At 38.2% G+C, this 17,456-nt stretch overlaps 1 protein-coding gene across 1 annotated transcript in view; it reads left to right on the top strand.

The window, feature by feature from the left end:
- Positions 1-1,129: 1,129 nt before the first annotated feature.
- AASS (aminoadipate-semialdehyde synthase) overlaps positions 1,130-17,456 on the top strand; it is a gene marked incomplete in the record, with an annotated part of 46,462 nt that continues 30,135 nt past the window's right edge. The window contains 12 exon segments of the mRNA XM_072401572.1: positions 1,130-1,221; positions 3,067-3,129; positions 5,309-5,526; positions 11,118-11,294; positions 12,528-12,612; positions 13,324-13,391; positions 13,882-14,028; positions 14,582-14,660; positions 14,742-14,869; positions 16,183-16,331; positions 16,581-16,703; positions 16,781-16,892. Of these exon segments, the coding sequence (XP_072257673.1) occupies positions 5,317-5,526; positions 11,118-11,294; positions 12,528-12,612; positions 13,324-13,391; positions 13,882-14,028; positions 14,582-14,660; positions 14,742-14,869; positions 16,183-16,331; positions 16,581-16,703; positions 16,781-16,892 (1,278 nt within the window).

Below are 17,456 nucleotides of genomic sequence, written 5' to 3'. Positions count from 1 at the left end.
TTTGCAGAACATAGAAAATGAATGGGAAATATAAAATGATTGGTTAATCTGGCAGGTTTTTGCTTTAATAATTTGTTCCCTTCATATTTGGTTTACAAATTAAGAAAATAATTTAGCAGCGGACGAAAGGTGTAGTTCACAATGACACTTTGTAATGGTAATGAACATATATATATATATATATATATATATATATCCATTGGAGGACAGAGGAATTTACACCTGAAAGGGGATAATCTTTGTTCCTGAAAGGGAGGAATCCAAATAAAAGTAACTTGGCAGGGTTGGAAGTATGTCATGTTTTTTGCTTTCTCTGTCCTATCTGAAATGACACCAAATACGTCTGGTGGGAGGAGAGGGGGTATATGGCAAAGAAGGAATTAACAGAGGTTTTACCCTTTCACCACCTCACAAAAAAATGTTTTTATTGCGGGTCCCATCAGTGGAAATTCTTCTCCCAGGTCATGTGACCTCGCAAGAAGCAGGGTCAGAGGTCACCTGTTTCCTGGGCCATTGCCTGGCCATGGCAGCTTTGTGCAGGGGGGTGGGATGGACAAAAGTGATTAGTTAGGTTTCCTAGATTGTGGGGAAATGTTTGTATGGGTTTATAGCACTCAGAGCCACATATGTTTATAGCACTTCCATCACCTCACCAAGTACTGTGCTAATGTCACTCTTCTGTGAAAAAGTCAGACAGTTTTGTTTGCCCCACTAGGCCAAAATAATTCCAGGGCCAAAATATCTGTCCTTAGGGTCACACTGCAATAAGCACCTAGCAGAGGCTCTATCCTGCCTTTCCCTATAATGTAACCCTAATAATATATATATATATATATATATATATATATATATATACACACACTGTGTGCACAGTGTGGTAATCTCACCTCCAGTGTTGCACAATTCTCATGTCTTTAGCATTGTATCCATAGTACAGCTATATTTAAATTGGATATTGCAGGCCTTGCCCACAGCCTCCTGCAACCAGCTATGAGCAGCCAGAAGGCAGCACGTCTGAGGGAATGCCGAGGATGCCAAACACAGGGCGGGAAGTTGCTTCAGCGCCAGCGCGTCTGTCTATTGGCTGAGGAGGAAGGCCGTGTCTTATCCGAGCGCTGTGATTGGCGCAGCAGAAATAGATACGCACGATTCCTAAAATTGTGTACATCAGGCCAGTGTTCCCGGTGTGGTGCAGCGTGGGGTTGCCGGCTCTCTGAACGGGTAGGTGGCTACAAGTGGTTTTAATTCTTTCTTCTATCAAAGTGTATTCCTGTGTGGAATAATTAGCAGTGTTCTTACTGGATGGTATAAGCTCATTATAGACAATAGGCCGGCACGTCACAGGTAAGAGGAGAAAAGACATGACTCCTATAAACAACATGCAATCAGTGACATTTCCAGTTCTGTAGCCATGTGTAATTACAGGCGGCACGTTTCAGTCAGCAGAATGTGAGGAGGATTGTGGTAACCAGGTAACCTTGGAGGACCTTTGTTGGGAATAACTTCCTTGGGGTGTAGGGAGTCCTATTTACTCCTCTGGGGGTCTTTTACTCTTGTGACTTCCCACTCAAGCAGCTGATTGGACTGCTATTATCCAATGACATTACATTGTGTGATATTATTGTGCACACACCCTCCATGAGCTGACCTCTAACAATAAATCAGAACTCACCCAAAATTCACCTGCAGCAGGTAGGAGTTTTTGGCATAGGACACATGCCAATCACTTTCATCTTAAATCATTTTCTCTGACTTTTTCTGGCTTTTTTCTTTGCTTATGCTATATAACACATGCAAAGTAGAGGCCAGCTCTGTTCCCTGCACTGCCTAGAATAGACTGTGATCAGTGGATGAAGGGGATGTGGTTGGCACAGAAGACTCTGTGGGCCAAAGATGGTGGCTTCAGGGGACACAGTGGTGACAGGATCTGTCATTGCTGCAAGACACATATGAAGAATGATGGTATGTGCCATAATCAGCAAATATTCTGCACATACCTGCCAGATATTGCAAAACCTTACCCAGAGCAACTAGTTTAATTTAGTAGATATCAACTCATCTGTACAAGGTCATCTCCTGATTTCATTAGAACACTGTTTAATCTACACAATTCTACCTCCTTGAAACAGAAGTAAATCCACAGCCGGCTTTTAAGGTTGTGCCATAGTAATCAAATATGCTCAGCATGAATTAAAAGAAGACAGGACGGTGTTGTCATCAGAACTACAATCTCTAAGATTGCTTAAAAAGGCAGGCTGAATTTACTAATGTCATTATTGTTTTGTATTTATAACATATCATATATATGTCCATAGTCATGTCACTAACTGCCCCTCAGAGGATCTTGCCGTTTACTGTCTCTGCTATAAACAAAAGTCATTAACCCAATCTAAGGGCAATTTATGGGGTGGAAACCAGTTAACATACTGCAATGTTTTTAGCTGATTCTTACAGACAGGATTGGGGGGCTAGTGTTAAGAGGGCTGTGGCTGCAGTGTTTGAAGGACTAGAAAGAACACTTTTCTGAATGGTATTGTTTTTCATCCATGTTCTATTCTGCTAACAAAGCTTTTATCAGACTGAAAGTGAAGGTAAATCTGCAGAGAATCCCTTCACTTTCTTTTCAGGTAAAGCCTAAACTACTGAGTTACCTAAACTCAACATTTCACTTTTTCATAAAAGGGTAGACCAAGACAAATGTTTTTTTTTTTTTAAGTGCAAAAGGGTGCAGCAGCTCCCCTTTTAGTCTTGATCGCCTAGGGAGCCTCCCAGGGTACCTACATCACACATCCTAGGAGGCTCTAGTTGCTCTCTCTGTGCACGCCCACATACTTCAAAAGTTGGTGTTTTTTCACCCCTTTTTCTTTAAGTTACTGAATATTTATTCAGTGTTATTGCACTAATGATCCAATGTCTAATAGGAAGGCAGATAGCACCAGGAGCTGTGCACTTAACACAATAATTGAAGGACTTCACTTTCAAATAAAACTGGGCACACATAGCAATAAAGCTTTACTTCCTAGTGGTGGTTGTTTGTTCTAATATTCATATTTTTCTTTATTCCAGAGTGGAAGTATCAAGCTTTAAGTCCCCAAACAGGCTGCCTCATCACATAGCTGTCCCTGAAAGGTACGACAGCAGAACACAATCTTAATACATCAAGATGTAGTATTTCTTTTATTGTGGATGTTTCCTTGTAACAGATTTGTCTGCTTGTAAATTAGTTCACTGCCTAAGGTCTCCAAATTATTCTTCAACATTGGTACTCAGTGGGAGTAAAAATGCATCTATGTGAGTGGTCATTGGGAGTATAAAATGTCCCTACAATGGTTGTTATCAGTTGTCGTCATGTTCGTATTATTTGGGAGTAAAGATGCCTCTGTATCAGTGGTCAGAAAAGTGCTTCTGTGTCCGTGGGTGGAATAGTGTCCCTTGTATCAGTGGTGAGCGGGAGGAATAGTGCCCCTTCATTAGCGAGAGAAGGAAAATGGTGCCCTATCATTTATTGGTCACTTCCATGTAGGCTCTTAATTTTTACTCCATAGCTAGAACTATACAGGTACTATAGCGAAGGAAATCACTCCGAGTGATAGTGCCTGTTAAGTTACAATTTGCTAGAAAGTCCTGCACTTGCTGCCATTGTTCATTCAACAGTTTCCTTCTTCTAGTGTAAAATGAGAAAGCTCTGCATGCAGGGCCTTCTTACTGTAGTGGCTGTTGTATGGCATTTAGCTGGTCCCAATTCCAGGCTCAGTCCCCACTATCCACACTACTCAGCCTTTACAGATGACACCCATTGGCCATTTACCCCACATTTTAAAGTATCTCCATATTCTAGGTTGAGTGTGCATTATTCCACTGAAATAACTTTGTGGCCTAAAGGACCCATTTTCAGATAGAATTTAATGTACAGCGCTGCGTAATATGTTGGCGCTATATAAATCCTGTTATTAATAATAATAATAATAATAATAATAATAATAATAAAAAATAATAGGAAATATTGTAAACATTTTGTGGGGTTAGGGTAGATATGGAAGAAAGTAAAACAAAGACTGAGACCTAGTTAAAAATCTTCTTCATTTAAACATTGTTATCGGGTATGTATTGGAGGTGTACAGAGGGTAAATTGGCATGCATTATGTGAAGGAGAGAAGTGTGGAATAAATGATAGCAGGCAGTATGTGCAAAGGGTATAAAAGAAGGCAGTGTGTGCGGGAGAGGGTAACAAAAAAGCATGCCACAAGTAGTAATTGCCATAGGCAGTATTGATTGTATGGTGGAGATAGCAGGCAATGTTTGCAGGGGAGGAGTACAACTCATATGATGGTTGGTTGTGTTAATCACAAAAGGCAGTATTTAGTTGGTGTGTAGGACATATGGCCTAAAGAGCGATTAAGAAGGTATGTGGGCAGGAAGTGTGTACAGGATAGTAGTCCAAATGGTATGACAACTGTCAAATGTGTTCAAGAGTACTGTGCATAGGCTGTGATAGTGGTCTGTGTGCTCAGGAAAGGAGTGCAGAGAGTATGACTGCAGACAGGTTGTTCAGGCAAAAAGTACAAAGGGTATGACAGCAGTCCATGTGTTCAAAAGATCAGTGCAAAGAATATGATGGATTTTTGTTTCACGGACAGGAGTAAGTATTTAAATCAGTAGACTTTTGACATTTGACTCCTAGATGGCAAGGTTCAGTAAGGTTTGGTTTATTGACATTGATCTGTTTAAGTCCTTATTTGCATTCTGTTCCAGGTAAGGGACAAAACATATTGAAACAGAAGATGAAACATGACCACCAAGAAACTAGCTGAATGGGAAATAGCAATGGCAGCCTTTGTGACTCTCTCAGGAAGGGTTTCCTGCATCACCCACACAGTCAAAACTTTATTTTGTTGTTATTTGATGTGATTTTCAATCACCTTTTGCAGCTCATATCTGGTTTTATTGCCTTAGCCTGGTAGCATCTCAAGTTTATGTATAGACATGTATGTATAGACAAGCAATCATCGTGCAAAATTGGTTAGAGTAGGAAAAGATTGAAGTCCCAAGCCTATTTTGTAATATTTGTGCTTCATTTGTGAGATATTCCTTCAGTTCCTGTCCTGAGGATGTCACTTTCTTGCCTATTGTCACTGGAACAGGGTGTCATTTTGGATTACCTGTCACTTTAAAAAAAATTGGGGGACTCCAATAAAAGACCATAAAGGGTTCTAACCGTTCTCTACTTTTTACCTTGCTTACCCTAATATTTGACAACTTATAATTTGGTGATACTATGTTCTGACATAATCTGCTTTATTTCTATCAGGCATCAGGATGTGGCGGGTTTTGAATTGCAGAAGATACAATGCAAGTCCCGGTCATCTCATACGCCATCACCATAGAGCTGTATTGGCCATTCGAAGGGAAGACCTCAATGCCTGGGAGAGGCGAGCACCCCTTGCACCAAAACATGTTAAAGAACTCACAAATCTTGGCTATAAAGTTCTAGTGCAGCCATCCAACAGGAGAGCAATTCATGAGAAGGTATTTTTTGACTTGGCGTTTGTCAACCAATTCATTGCAATTATAAAATTGTTGTGTAGTGCTAATATGGTTGGTGAGATAAAAATTCGGGGGAGATTATCAAACCGACTCCCAAGGTTCAAGCACTTTATAATAGGAGGATTGTACTATAAGATAGTGTTCCACCAAACAGAGCTCTGCTATGCTGACAGCTCCGCTCCCCTGATCACTCCCGCAGCCCTAGAGGAACTGAGACATGTTCTGTATCTGTAATACACGTCACAGCTCCTCTAGGGCTTCGGGAATAATCAGGGGAGCGGAGCTGTCGGCATAGCAGAGCTCTGCTGATTGCTCCGCTCTCTGATTGGCTGAGGAAAGGGAAATCCTGATGATGCTTGAGCTGTCATCAGGGTTTGCTATTTCTCAGCCAATCACAGAGCACTAGAGATGAATGGGCACAAGTCTCCCCATTCATGTCTAGTGCTGAATGGCTGAGAAACGTAAAACCTCAGCCAATCGCAGAACACTAGGGGTGAATGGAGACAGCCAGCATAAAGGACACACACGCAGGATCAGATATCTGGAGCTGTCTTACAAACGGGTGAGTGTCTTATTTTAATTATTTTTTTAAAAATCGGGGGTGGCTTACTTAATGGGGATGTCCTAAAATCGGGGAAACACGGTAGAGGCTGTGATTGTTTTCATTTACAATGAATACAACCTACCCGCAGTCAATCGCATATAGAAATTCCTGGCACTTTTAGAGTATTGTACCAGGATTGCCATTGTTTAATGCAATAGGCTTCCTGAAGTGTTATTTTAATCCCTGATTAAGGGATGTAAGGCAACACACAAGCTTTTTGGGCAGTAGAAGTATCTCTTAAGTATCTCTTAAATTCCTACCTTCCTAGACATTGTGCTTATAAGCTCTCCAAGACCAGAGAACATTGACTATCACAAGTGAACTTATGTGACCCAAACCTGGAATTAATTCCGTAAAAGCATTTGTTATTATGGGACCAGATCCATTCCAGGTTTGCTGGATCACTCAGGTTCACCTACCATAGCTTTTGTTCTCCAATCCCGTATAGCCTTAATAAATTGGGCCCATTGTATCATATTGTATTCATTGTATTGTCATTATAACGTGAATTCATCCCTGTCCTTTTATTATCAGCTTAGTATACTGCTAGCAGTATTGTACATGCCCTCTTTCGCAATTTTATCTGCTGCTTGAACCTTTAGTAGGCTTTATTGCAGACTGATGCTTCCCTGGTTTGAGGAAGCAGAGGAGTACACATAACATATTTTATGAGAAAAAGTATAGAAACTCTGCGCTAACTTAATAAGATAAGCGGCACACAAAAAAAGCAGGTAAACTTGCAATAAACAGTGGAAAATTGGAGCTTAAAAGAAGAATATAATACAAGTATCACCAAAACCCCAAAAATGGGGTTTAAAATAATGTTTGTGCTTGGCCTAAAATATATGTCCAGCGCATGTATTTTCGTGCCAAATGCAACCAAACCCAATATGAGAAATCACACTTCAGCACTATATGGACAGCCAGGAAAATCAACTTTTACAAGTGAAGATGGGTGACTCACCAGAATGACTGGACCGTACAAGTATCATGGGCAGTTTCCCTTTATTATAGGTTATCATTCGGCCAGTTACCCATTGGCATGGAACAGGTCCAGTGATAAGAAGGCCACACAACATGTTTGCTCTGCTCCCACTGTACCATCTTCCTTGCCTGCGTTCACGGCAGGACAGGCCGCCTCTCTTCCCAAAATACAGGATGCAGCAGGCTCTGGTATAAATCCCTGTAAGACAGCTGGATAATCATATTACCACGCCAATACTTATTTACCACATCCATTGCCAAAAAATGAATGCCCATAGGGTTGGACTCGTGATGTTCCTTGAAATTAAGTGAAACTATGAGTAGTGAGGCTTTTCCTAATATTCTGGATATGTTCCGCTACCTTTAATGATAGCATCCGTGTGGTTCTGCCATTGTATTGTAACCCGCAGGGGCACAAAAGTGAAATATACTACATGTGTTAAGGGACACCTTCTTATTTCAGGATGTTGCTTGGAATATGGAGTAAAGAAGACAATTTCAGGTTGTGCAGTGCTCTCATTCTCTTCACAATTAGCTGATTTATTCTGTAATAAGGACTCTCTTGGAAGAGAGGCTACCTCACTCACTGGTGATTGTTTCCTTCTGATTCCTAAATAATAACTTTTGGGTACCCCTTTCAACCAAGAGGGATGGTGACAGCTATTAAGAGTGATGCAAATATTTCTATCAGTTTAAAAAAAAAATGTTCTAGTGTGTATGGATTTGTTCATGATGAATATCTCTAGGTCTAGAAAATAAACTTTGACTTCCGCAGTAAGTTTAATATTATGTGTATTATCATTTAGATCTGCAATAAAAGTGAAAAGTGATGGGGCATCTCCCTTCCAAATAAAAATAACTTATTAGCCAGGAGTGTGGTCAGACAGGCCAGAGGTCAGGGCAGGCAGCAAACAGAAATAGTCAAGGGTCAAAGCTGGACTTCGTACACAAGAGAATCAGCAACAGGAGACACAGACAGGAATAGCTGGGATTCTGGGAACAGAGCTTAAAGGAAATCCTTGTTCAGGCACCTTCCTGTTGCCAGACACTTCCTTATTAAAGGAAGCTCGTGATGGATGGGAGTCATGTTATCCGCAGACTCCCAACCCACCACCAGAGGGAGTGCTGGCGAAAAGGAATTCTCAGGAGGTCATGTCTGCCAGCAGGTAAAGTGCGTCTGTGGAACACTCTAGTCTGTTAATTAACAGGTATCAACAGGTACTTATGCTTGAATAGTGATTTAATTAACTTCAGTGACTCAACTTACCGCATACCAGTATTTTAGAAAGAAGTTTGGAAAGGCTGTACCCTGAAAAATGTAACTTTCTTTTCAACTAAAAAAAAAAAAAAATTGGTTTAAAAAAAAAATGCTTTATAGCTTACCAGCCTTTTGTTTTCTATTTTCACCTGATGGTCTTGTGATTATCACATTTCCTCTCTTAGGGTGACACCAGATCTAAAGAGCAAGTTATGGTTGTTACGCTAGGCTGTAGATGTAGACTGCAAACACATCTCTTTCTTTATTCTTAGCATTAGTGTTCACCTCCCACATAATATGTTCAGACTAGCAGTGAAGTTGTGGTGTAGTTACCCCTACCTAATGCTACTAAATCGCTTCCTCAGGTTCAACATTATGGCAACCCAATAGAGAATAAATGAGTGTGATGGTGTACCACCTGCTGTCAAATTTGCAAATGCTGATTTGGAGCAGCGCTAGGGGTAACTGAGCAGCTGTAAAGTGCCAGATGCTGCAATATACTGCAGTTTTTAAGTTTGTCTATCCTTTATTGGTTTGTATTTAGGACAAGATTTAAGTTTACGTTCTATAACTTAAATAGTAAACTATCTGTAATAAATTAAATCTATGACTACTATTGGTGAGCTTCTGAAATCTAGTTGTCTGGTTATGGAATCTCCCATTATATGGTCAAATATCAGCTTTGACACTTGCTATAAAAAACCCCTAAGAGCTGTTGTGGCAATCATCAAAGGAAGGCATCACTATTTGTGTAAAGCCATGCTTCCCATAGAAACATATACATTTAAGGTAAAAGTAAAGTAAAAACTAAAAAAATATTTTTATGCACTAAAAAAAATGATGATCTTCTTCAGAATAGTCTTAATGTAATTCTCATGGTCAGCAGGAGGTAATCAGAGCTGTACTTGCATTTCATGTACAGAATGAAGCGAGCAGCTTAAAGTAATAGCCCCAGAATATCGGTGGATCGAGCCAGTAAAAGCTTTTCTTTCAAGTGTTTGATAAAAGTAAAAGGTTGTTATTCATTTACAGGATATTAGAAAAAGTGCACTTAACTAAACAGCTGAATAAAGCGTACATCACATCTGAAATGTATGCGGTTGGTTTTGTAGTCACTGATGTGTTGTTTAATCGCGTCTAGATTTTAGGGGTGATGTAATGTCATTTCCTAAGGACATACACAATTGAATGGACTTGGCTCAGGTTTTCATTTGTTTAAATGTAACACTGTTGCTTCAGTGTTTACTTCTATTGGGGTCAACTATCTGAGAATTTATGTATTTACAGGGCAATGTTCTTAATACATGTAACATTTAGAAAGAACGTCTTTTGTTTAAGGAATCCAAGGACACCTCTGTGTTCCAGAAAGATAGACGCATAAGCCAATACAAAACCCGCTGGGAAAGAATATGTGAAATCTTGCTTTCAGTGTAATGCCTTGGAATACACAAAAGGAGAGAGAAAGAGACAATTCTTTCCTGTATGCTCCGCTAACCTTTCATGGAACTACGTAGAAGTAAAGTTTAACTTTTCATAATGTTTCTTAAAATGGTCTGTCACCTAGGTCTAGAAGTTTAGACAATTGCTTGAATGTCAAGAATTACTTTGCTCAAAGTAGGTCAGTTGTAGGAATGAGGTAAAGGTATGCTTGTGCAGAAATGTCCATGGAAAACCATAAATGAACATTTTATTTCACATGCCTTACTCTTGGTTAGTGATGAAAACCTTCACTAGCTAATGAAAGATGGCTTTAGACCACAAAAGCAAGAAAAAACATTTACTGCAAGAGTAAAAAGTGGCGATGTATTACAGAAGAATTATTGTAAATACATCTACTTTGAGAATTGAGTTACATTCATTTTTTTTGGACTTCAGTTTTAGATTTGACTTTCTCAGGGAATTCAGAAATGATTGATACCACAAAAATGTGTTTTTGTGTTAGACGTTAGTTTTTGGTCAGAAAGTTTTCATTTGTGGATCTGTCATACTGTATCTGCCATCTGTCATATATGTTATATTTGTGTAGTTATTGACATAGCCACAAGGGATATACATCCACTATGTGTGCACTAGATACATTTGCAAAGTCAGATATTACTGTTCAGAGAGCAGAGCTATTGAAGGTACCCAGCAGGCTCACCCAGTAAAATTCTAGGAGAAGGCATATACAAACCAGTCCCCTATACAAGGGTAAAGAGAGACAGTGAGAGGTATTTTATTACATGTTGCATTACTGCACAGATCTGAAAGAAAGAAATACAACATTACAAGAGAAGACACCACAAGTAGAAATATACATCCCTCATGTATTTAGACAATATTTTTTTAGTGAGTGCAGTAGTTCAGCTTTAAGTCACCAGAGATAATTTGATGTAATAGTGGTAATTATTTGTTTGGGAGTTCCAGCAAGAAATAGCTATGCTATATTATGTTGGTAGTCAAGTAGTCTTTTAATAATGTTGGCCTGTACTCGTCATTTTCTAAGTTTGCCCTCTCTTCAGTCTGTTTGCATGACCTGGGAAACCTTACATTAATTTTTAATGCTTATAATGCTGCTCAAAAGTCTTGAATGCAGTCAATGATCAGTAACCTCAAATATGTAATTTACTTACATTCATTTTTAAATGTTTACTTAAGCATTTAAAAAATACACTTTAAAGTTTTTTGTTTTGTTTTTTTAAATCTAATTCTACATTTTATACTTGTTATCTTTTTATGTTTATGTAGGACTATGAAAAAGCTGGTGGAATTATTCAGGAAGACATTTCTGAAGCATCCCTGATTGTGGGTGTTAAGCGGCCACCAGAAGACAAACTCATTCCCAAAAAGACCTATGCTTTCTTTTCACACACTATAAAAGCCCAAGAGGCAAACATGTCTTTACTGGATAAAATTCTGAAACAAGTAAGTAACCAAGGATTTTGTTGTTTTGCAATTGTAAACTGAAGCCATTTTTCCCAGTGCCTCAAGTGAGACTATGAAATTCTTCCTAATTTTTCCCAGTAGATTAATTTCCACTTGTAATTAAGTGCTTTAGTACATATTTGTTTATTTTGTAAAGAGGAGGCCATATTTTTATTTTAAGTCCCTTCTGCTTCATGATGAATCTGGTACCCAGTACTGTATTAAAGCTATGTTAGGTGCTAGAGATTTTTTTGCATTACTCTGGAAAATGTTAATGTCAAACTTGTTTTGTCTCTCTCTCCTATCTTTTTTGTTGTTAAGTAAAGATATCTGTACATTCAGCTTACTCATAATATAATTGCTGTCCTTGCTTGTTATGGCTTTCAGATTATTAAGACTGCAACTTTGTTTTTAGTTTACATGTTCAGTTCTGGCGTTGTTATTCTTTGAATTGAAATTTTCTGATTGCATTAGACAAATTTATCCATTTCTTTGAGTCAATTGAGGAACACAGTAACTCTTCAACCCCGTCTACAGCTAATATGCCTCATTTATATCAAACGGTATTGAGAGCATGACCATAAACACAGAGTGGCAGTACCTAGTTTTTTTTTTTTAATCCTGTTTTTTTGCCCATTTAGCATCACAGGAATACTGTTACCATTTTGCGGTGACAAAAAGCAGTCCAAGGGTGGGAGCAACAGCCCTTAAACGTTTCATACACTGCACAGCCCTACTTCCTAAATGAGAGGGGGAATGGAGAGACAATGGCAGTGGTTCTGAACTGAAAGAGCTTTTCAGCTAACTAACACTTGACACTAGAGTCTGGGCAGAGTATTTAAGCAGAGCTTAGTGCCTGAGGGTCCTACCTAAGCTATACGTGCAACATCCAGTCCTTCAACAGTCCGCATGCAGTGCTAGCAACATTACAGGAAGCTTTTTTTATTCCCCCAACATGCTGAAAGGCACTCTTCATCTAGATGATCTTTTTTGCTAGAATGCTAGCATAACATAGGGTATGTTGTTTGAGGAAGGGTTATGTAATAGTCCAATGCTCCTCAATGCTCAAAGAAATAAAGGTTTGCATATGCCATATTGTGCTTGACACAAAAAAGCTTTTAATTATGCATTTGGAGTGACCATATAGAGTTTCTTTTTATTCTTTTCATTTTTCTTTTTTGTATTTTACTTCCTTGGTTTTCTTTCAATTAACATTGCTCTTTGTTTTTAAAGGATATTCGACTGATCGATTATGAGAAAATGGTGGACCACAGAGGAATGCGAGTAGTGGCATTTGGACAATGGGCTGGTGTAGCAGGTAACTTGTTTGTTTTTTTTAAAATGTTGAAAATATTTTGACTCATGATGCCGAAAACTAAGTGACTCTATGGTATATTTAAATTATAATAAAAGTATGTATACTGCAATTGCAGCTAGGCAGCTAACTAAATTTTAGACTGTTCAAAAAAGCAAAAGAAACTTGACTTTTCTTGTAGTTGCTTTTGATGATGTTGTTGATGTCGTGAAGCTGCAATACTTACAAAACTGTGAATAAAAAAACTCTTTATCCATACAATTACAAGAAGAAGAGAGAACTACAAACAATGAACACTTACAAATTGCTAAAATAGAACATGTTGGAAAGTACATTCAGTGCTAAATCATAAGCAATCTGAATATACAAAGATCCGCTGAGTCACTTACTGACAATTACAAGTCCCAGGCTTGAGTACTTAAGAGAAGTAACACTGACCACTTTGAATATAGAAACAGGCTCTTTGCACTATGGATGCATCTGTCTAAAGCCTTATTTCTTTCTAAACCTAAACTCATTATAACTACATATGACTGGTTAGATGCAGTAATAAACTCCCACCTTGTCTTTGTGAAAATGGATTTGCTAAAACAGTAAATGCTTATGGCACCAAAATCCTAGTGCCCCCAGCCCTATAGCAGCTAAATTTATTGTGAACATATTATTGTTTAACTACAGTGTATTATACTTATTTCTAAAATTCTATTCATTCAGGCATGATCAACATGTTGCATGGTTTAGGGCTTAGATTTCTTGCATTGGGACATCACACACCTTTTATGGTAAGGTTTTGATATTTTTTTTCTCTTGTCCAATTTAATTGCAACAAATTATTCCTAATCTTTTAATCTTTTAGGGGTAAATGTACAACCTAATAGTATTTACAGATGTGTGATTTTGATCATAAAGAGATGTTATTATAAAATGTTTTTAGATTTCCTCAAATTGGCCTAATGTTGTTAGGGTTAGTAGATTGTGATAATCACTTCAGAAAGTTAGATTGTTCTCTATGTGCATTTTCCAGCATGATACAAAGCTATTTTTTCATTGCTATTTGAAAATATCAATTTTAGCTTTTAATTTTTTTTTTTAGCTTTTCATTTTCTGTGCCACTTAGCTCACACACTCCAAAAAAGCAGGGAACCGTATCCATGCTTCACCTTGATGACATCCTTGCCCATAGGCCTTTTTGACTGTTCTCCTAACATATACTTTCATGGTTGTGTATATATCTTACAGTACCTAAAATGACACTTCCTATTTTGTTTTCAGCACATTGGAATGTCCCACAACTACCGAAACAGCAGCCAGGCAGTCCAAGCTGTGAGGGATGCCGGATATGAAATAGCTTTAGGTTTGATGCCAAAATCTATTGGACCTCTGACCTTTGTATTTACAGGCACTGGCAACGTCTCGAAGGTAAGACAAAATATTATTGAACACCAAATGCAGGACACCGCAACCTCACAGGTTTTGGTAAAAAGTCATTTTGTCAAGACAACTAATTTTGATGGGAATAGTGTAGGGTGGGATACCTAAATTTTGTAAGAGGTGTCTGGTTGCACATAGAAACTGTATACTTTAGGGTTACTTTATATGTATTTTGCTTAAAGTGACCTCTACCTGGCCTATTGGGGCCTAAGGTGCCTTCAAATCTCTGTATTTTGCCTCTTATAATTTTGTTAAAATGTGTTGAGGAAATCATATGTCAAATGTTAGATTCCCCGCTGCTTACTGAAGCTCTGGCACTTTAAATCTGGATGTCAGTTGGATGGTCTTAATTGGTATATGCCAAGCCTCTGTATAGAGACTGAGTCTGGGGCACAAGAAAGATATTTAAATTCAGACAGTGCCTACACTTCAGCAGTGTTCTTACCTTAAACATGTCTTAAACTAGGTCATGTTCAGTGGAAATAATGTGGAAACACGGGCTTCTGGTTTGTTTTAAATTCCCATGTATTTTGATTCCTAGGGTGCACAAGAAATATTTAATGAACTTCCCTGTGAGTTTGTTGAACCTCATGAACTAAAAGAAGTTTCCAAGACTGGAGGTAATGCCACTTGCATCAAAACATGCTTTTATGTAAGGTAATGTAAGGGCTTTGCCATGGCTAATTGTTTGTTTCCTTTAGACCTTAGAAAAGTTTATGGAACTGTATTAAGCCGCCATCACCATCTAGTGAGAAAAACTGATGGCGTGTATGACCCTTTAGAGTATGAAAAGAACCCTGAACTGTACACATCTCGGTTCAATACAGATGTAAGTAACTTCCCCAATTTAAACGATTTTTGCTCTGAATATTATAGATTTACCTCTACCAACATATAATCTGATTAGGATAGGTGGAAGCCAAAGTAGTCAGACCATTGCTCATCAATTGTTCACAGCTGCTGTTAGGGGTGCTTGAAAATCTCTAATGTACTAGTAAAAAATTTATTAAAATAGGACTTTTATATTAATGCTTTCTAACCTATTCTTTAGTTTTTGTATTTTTTAAATAAATATGTATAGATTATCTGCTTGGGGAAGGAATGATTGGCTAATATAAAACTTTAATCTAACAGCCTAATACTTGTTGACATAAGTTACTAATTGCATATTAACAGCATATTCACTAATGCAGAAGAAGATGAAAATGCACAAAGAATGGCTCCACAAATAGGATTTAGTGGTAAAATTTGCCTCCCAGTAGGAGGCTACTACAGCCTACTACTACTATGCAAATAAATACAGTGCAGAATCCTGAGCAAGGACAAGGAAGTACTTTCCTTCCCTGTTTCTACCAGCACACCTTTCCACATCCCAGCCAGTTAGAGAAACCCCACAGACTGCCTGTACCCTCTAGGCTTGATGCAAAATCTTGTGGACCTTTTGACCTTTGTGTTCACAGGCGCTGGCAATGTCTGAAAGGTAAGACAAGTTATAATTTGTCTAATAATGGTAATAATTATTACTAAACACCAATGCAGAGACAACAGGCTGACCGGTTTTGTGCAAAGAGCAAATCCACAGACCTTCTGTACCCAAAAGATGCTACAGCTTTATGATGAGGCGTTCTTTCCTTACCCGTCAGTGGTTCACATTCCTGCCCATATTACTGCAATTTTAGAGCTAACCAACAGACTGGCTGTACACAATAGGCTTTTTGAAATTAGAGTTATGGTGGTTTCACCTACATGTGTAAAAACACCCAGCAGAGCACTCCAACAGTTACTGTGAAAAGTTATATCCAAGATCATAGAATTTCATTACAGGGATTATCTAGATTAAGTAGAAATCGATGCTTTCTCAATTTACAAAATTTTACAAAATGTTGTCCTAACACATGGGGGTGGCTAGTGTACATTTCTGTTGCCTGAAGTGGAGATGTAGGATTTGCATCAAGATAATCTCTTGCAGATAAGTACATATTTATATTTTATTCAGTATGTCTTTTTTTCTAATCCTATTATTGCTAGTCTTAGTATTACCTTGCTTTTCTGTCCCGGTCACTATTCCATCATATAGTCCCGTGGTATTGGCCTTGCAAGTTAATTGCATATCGTATTTTTTTTTTTTTTCTTCTAAAAAAGATTGCTCCTTATACCACATGCTTGATTAATGGCATATACTGGGATCCACATACTCCACGTTTACTGAACAGGCAAGATGCGCAGAGGTTGCTAGCTCCTGTCAAGTCATCTTCAGTTGCCACAGAGGGATGTCCAGAGCTACCACACAAGTAGGCTTTGCTACTATAATGAATTCCTGATTTCTGCATGGGTCAAAATATAATTGATATATAAGTGCATGGTACTGTGCTTCCTATAGTCAAATGCTGACACCTACATACTTTTGCGTGGATTTTTGGTAAGTTTGTACAAAAATAATACAAATTGGTAGTGGTGTTGCTATGTAAATTAAAAACCACTGAAAAATCTTGAAATTATTAAAGAACACACACTTTTCCATATTCTCTTTTTCTGTCTAGACTTTTAGCCATTGGTGACATCTCTGCTGACACCGGGGGATCTATTGAGTTTATGACCGAGTGTACTACTATCGATATGCCATTTTGCATGTATGATGCTGATCAGCATATCATTCATGATAGGTAAGTCTTGTGTATGTAGAGTGTGGATTGGCCTCCTAATCATTTCAGCAAAACATCCCACATTGTTTTTCTTCTAGTGTTGAAGGTAATGGTATACTGATGTGCTCAATTGACAATTTGCCGGCTCAACTTCCAATTGAAGCAACTGAATATTTTGGAGATTTGTTATTTCCCTACGTAGAGGAGATGGTAAGGACTACACACACACACAAAAATTGTTATCCTTCCTTGTTTTTTACTTTTAAGTTTACAGGGTCATTTTTTTTTCTTTTTTCTACATTTTATTACATTCTTAATGTAATTAGCGCAATTATTACTCTGAATAAGGTACGTCTGCAGGCTTCCTATTTCCCTTATTAAATATTTTTTGGGAAAACACTATATCCCATAATTCTCACCAGCGCCCACCTCTTACCAGCAGCTCTAACCCAAAATGTAAGTGCAAATAGGAGACACCTTTGGCTATCTCCCCCTAAAATTTCATTATCATCAGAACATAAATAACTCTACCTGTCAAAACACACTGCCCTGTTACACATTACTGCTCACTTGCACCTATATTTTTGTTTAACTGCACCTCAGCTTTCTAGTTTTTCTAGTTTTAGTTTTTCAGTTTCCTACACCTCCCCGTTTCAGAGAAATTGTGGTTTAACTTCCTGAGCGGTTAATTTCTGTCCGGATTTCCAAAAGTGGTACATTGTTTTTCATGAAAATTTATTTTACAGTATAATATAAAAGTATGAGTATAATAAA

The sequence above is a fragment of the Pyxicephalus adspersus genome, chromosome 2 (assembly GCF_032062135.1).
Source record: "Pyxicephalus adspersus chromosome 2, UCB_Pads_2.0, whole genome shotgun sequence".
NCBI classification, from domain to species: Eukaryota; Metazoa; Chordata; class Amphibia; order Anura; family Pyxicephalidae; genus Pyxicephalus; species Pyxicephalus adspersus.
The sequence above is the reverse complement of the archived record's forward strand: the minus strand, read 5'-3'. Positions and strand labels throughout refer to the sequence as shown.